The sequence below is a fragment of the Sycon ciliatum genome, chromosome 3 (assembly GCF_964019385.1).
Source record: "Sycon ciliatum chromosome 3, ocSycCili1.1, whole genome shotgun sequence".
Lineage (NCBI taxonomy): Eukaryota > Metazoa > Porifera > Calcarea > Leucosolenida > Sycettidae > Sycon > Sycon ciliatum.
The window spans coordinates 29,059,790-29,064,114 of NC_088645.1; the positions used below are offsets into that span (position 1 = coordinate 29,059,790).

The 4,325-nt window shown below is 48.7% G+C and overlaps 1 protein-coding gene across 1 annotated transcript; it reads left to right on the forward strand.

Annotated features, from left to right (window-relative positions):
* The first annotated feature begins 294 nt into the window (after window positions 1–294).
* On the forward strand, window positions 295–4,000 carry LOC135811943 (mucin-2-like). Its single transcript, XM_065325212.1, has 2 exons — window positions 295–2,734; window positions 3,010–4,000. The coding sequence occupies exon 1, from the start codon at window positions 2,159–2,161 to the stop codon at window positions 2,705–2,707; it is 549 nt and encodes a 182-aa protein (XP_065181284.1). The 5' UTR covers window positions 295–2,158; the 3' UTR covers window positions 2,708–2,734; window positions 3,010–4,000.
* Window positions 4,001–4,325: the final 325 nt, after the last annotated feature.

Below are 4,325 nucleotides of genomic sequence, written 5' to 3' on the forward strand. Positions count from 1 at the left end.
CATTTTTGGAAAAAATATTTTTTATTCATGTGCCGCGTGACGAACCGTGACAAAACACGTGCATGCGTGGGCTAACTTGGCTTTGCTGCTCAAAGCCGTCATTTATGTCTTCATTGTGTCTTATGTACATGCCTAGCCAAGGGTTCAGTGTAGGAATAGTAAAAGTAGTACTCAAGTGACATCATCAACGGGGCAAGGTTCCTAGCCTGTGCTGCATGCAGTACCAAACGTTAAAATTAGTTTTTTTTTAGTCCAACTGTCGTGGACATGGAAGTCTGGTCGCACGTCTAGCGGCCCCAGGGCGCTCGCTGGCCATGCAGGCGTGGGTAAGCAGTACACACATGCATTTATGCGCTGCAGCGCGCTGGTCGCGTCAGATCAACATGTGCACTGCATGCAACGTTCTGTACGCGCTGAGGGCGCCGGCCCCGGTCATTCGACTGGATTTCCTTGTCCACGACAGTACTGTGCCAAAATGAAAGTGTAAGCGAGATAAAAAAATACGAATTGCGAGGACTGGCAGGCAAGGACAGCAGAGCCTTAGAGTACGAGTACAGCTCTATTAACAAGAGCGTATCAAGAGTGCGTAACTCCACATAGGCTTCAGTCACGACTCATTTTTGACGTATTTTATTTTTTCACGGTGCAATGCGCCTGACGGTGCTCGAAACTTCATTGTGCACGGTTGACTTCGCATCTAAAATACATAGGGCCTAATTAGATCACGAGGAATGGAGTTATTCCAGTTACGTATCTGGTCCAGCTTTTAGGGGTGCATAGCCGAAAATCTTGTTGAATCAGTCCGCACCTACAGCAGTAAGAAATTGCAGTGTACAGCTATGCAGCACACATACAGCTAGCTACAGGTAAACGTGAACTTGGCACACTGGCACTCGATTCTGACTTCCCGGCAGCCACTGAACTCTGTGGTCCCCGCCATTTCGCCCGAACATGCGCATGCTGAACGAAGGCAGAAAGACGTAGTGCCCCCCTCCCGTGCTCCTCACGGGGTGCAGCATGACCTGTCTTCTAAAGATGAGTAGTGGCGACAGCAACCATTGGTGGTTGAAAACTCTGTGGAGTTATGTACTCTTGCCAGTAAGTAATGAGAGTAGCGAGATAATAATTGAAATTAGCTGCAGGAAGAGATCTCCTGTAAACAGCGATCTTACTACAACCTCCTACAGAAGTTGTGCAATGACGCACCATCCCGGAGAAAGTGCTGCAAAGTGGATGCGACTTGGTGGCAAGAAAAGACCGTCTCACAAGGAATTTTAACTTAGCAGGCCATTGACGGTGCGAGCCGAAATGAAAATCAAGTTTTGTAGTGGCACTTGCCTGAGGTCAACAAAGCCCCCAACGCCAAAACTATGTCAAATCTCTGCACAACAACATCTTATTTATTTTATTTTATTTCACCGTCCAATGGCAGAAGCCAATGCAAAGGAGAGGGCGCTATCCAGCCATGGCAAGAGAAGGAAAAAGAAAGAAAAAAGGGAAGAACATAATAATAATCGGAAGAAAAGAACGCATCAAAGCGAAAAGAACGCATCAGCAGGGTGAAATTTATCACTGTGTTGCGAATAGTGGCGAGATAAGCTAGCAAAATGTACTTCAAAGTACAGTCAACTTCGCTAATAACGACTGCGGATATAACGACAATTCGCAAATAACGACAGAATTTCCATGTCCCAAGCAAAGTCCCATCTAACTGTAACACATGTAATGAGACTTGGGGTATAAGGGCACTTCGCGAATAAGGACAGTTTTCTGATGCCCCGCCGCCGCCGAGTGTTGTTATACGCAAAGTTGACTGTACATGCAGAAGTGGGGAAACACGTACTATGCTGCAACTGTGAAGCACTGCTCCCTCTCTGCATCCCATGGCCCCAGTGCATGTACTACAGTACGTGAAGTACAACACACGAAAAAGGGTAAAATAATATCATGCTTATAATGTGGTGTTTTAGCTTTAAAATGTTACCAGTTGCATTGGTTTCGCCGTGCTGTGGCATTATGTATTGGTGTATGTGTGCGTAACACATGCAATGCTGGCCCCATTCTCCACCCAGACACTGGCCTTATTGAGATCAACAAGAAGAACAGGGCGAGGGGTTTTATACCGCCACACGATCCCAACGTTCCTGCCACGGTCCCGATGAATCGTATTCCCGCCCACCTGACCAGTGGAGGGGACTACGACGTCGTTCCACCCAATGCAACCACTGCTCAGGGAGCACAGGGCACAAATACCACTGGTCAGATGGCAGCAAATGGAGAGGCCGAGAATGAGTACGACGTCGCCCTGCCACCAACAGCCGCCAAGCCTGGTGCGGACCCGGCCGGTGACACCTACGACACGTTCACGTTCAACACTGAACCGACTGGGGAGGGTCCCGACCCGAGCACGTACGACCACATCGGCAAGGTCTTGCCGAACGCTGCCGCAGTCACTTCCCCTGCTTCGGCTTCACCTGCGGTTCCCAAACCGGACGTGTACTCGACGGTCGATTCAACCAACCTTGCACCGCAGGCCCCAGCACTGGTAACAACTCCTACACAGCCTCCTCCTGACGCGACCCAGGGCACGACCACTGACAACCAACTGCCATCACCAAATTTGGAGTCCCTGGCTACGGATTCACCTGCACCTCCCAGAGACGTGTACTCAATGGTAGATCCAACAAAGAAAAAGCGCAACAAATAGAGTGGAGACATCCCAACGGCATGCCTTGTAAGGCCACTTCTCACAACCCAGCAGTACTTGTACATGGTAGGAGGGCATGCCTTGTAAGGCCACTTCCCACAACCCAGCAGTACTTGTACATGGTAGGCTAAGTCTGACGCTTTCCTTCCATCCTTTTTCGACTTCATCTCCTTCCCTTTCTTTCCTCTGTATTGTCATCATCGGTCTTCTTCAGCCGTCAGCAACCACTCCTGCTCTCTCATTCTGTCTGTCTTTCCCTGTTTCTTTTTTTCTTTCTTCCTGTCCCTCTTCCCGTACCCCAGGGCCTCGGGCAAGCCTATCTGAAACTAGGCCACAGTTCTTCTTGCTGACGTGCTCAGCTGCACCTGCCATCACCATCCCATTGGCCCGGTTCTCCGTTTGCATGTTGCCCTATGTCTATGACTATCGGCCCGCATGCACACACGAGCGCGCACACACAGATACATGCACACGCACACACACACACACACACACACACACACACACACACACACACACACACACACACACACACACACACACACACACACACACACACACACACACACACACATACACACACGCGCACGCTCACAATACGTTCCACGCTACGCACGCATGCACACACACGCGCACACGCGCCATCACAATGCTTTCCACGCTGCGCTTGCTGCATGCCATTCTCCCCTTTGTTAATGTTGTTGTGCATATTTGAGCACCGCACTTTCCCAAGTCCCTTTGTCATGTTCTTCGCCAGGGGCTGCTTGACCCGCACGAAGTTCGACAGAAACCTGCATGCCACTCTCCTACTTTTTGCCACAAAAAATACAAAATCCTACAAAAAAAGTTTCACTCTGGTCATGTATAACACATCTGTAGTGCATGAATGGTCTGCATGCCCACATTAAATACACTCCATCAAAATCAGTCATAGCTGTCCCGCATCCACTTGCATGCTTCCCCTGGTCACCAACTGCTAGCAAACACACTGTTACAATTCCCCAAGAAAAAAAGAAAAAAAGGACAAGTTAATGTTGCACGTTGCCGTATTCTCTCCCTCCGCATGTGATTCCGTTTCCTTGTTTTTATTTCTCGTTTTTTCTGTTTTTGGCTTTTCCACTTCCTCTGTACATGTGGTTACTTCATCTTACGCAACCACTTGTAGCGGTAACTTAGTAGTGTCCCTTTCCTGGTGGCAAGCAGCCTTTGAGCTAGTTTCGCAACCTGCCAAACAATGTATGCCTCCCTTTTCTTTTTTAAATTACTGTATGGTATGGTTTCTTACCGTGTTTTGCGGCCAATTTTGAGCAGTCCCCAGTTTCGTTTCCTTTTCAGTTCGAGCCGTACTCAATTTTCTCCCTTTTTTTAGTAATTCAAGTTGTTTGTGTTACTCGGCGCTTTGCCGTTTCTTGCGTGTTCAGGCTAGCTACGGAGCCGTGCATTGTTTTGCAATCAACGTTATCTCATCAGATCCTCAAATATATCTCTGTGCAGTGCAGGTTTTCGGCCTGACCTTGCGCCAGATTACAGTATCTGTGAGGCATCCACTTTGCGTCACATTGCCGTTTATCTCCTATTTTTTTCACTCCACCAATGGGCAGTGCCTCGACGGCCGTTT

What these genes read in the sequence shown, in the direction of transcription:
- LOC135811943 (XM_065325212.1), top strand. Translation starts at nt 2,159, where the DNA reads ATGAATCGTATTCCCGCCCACCTGACCAGTGGAGGGGACTACGACGTC.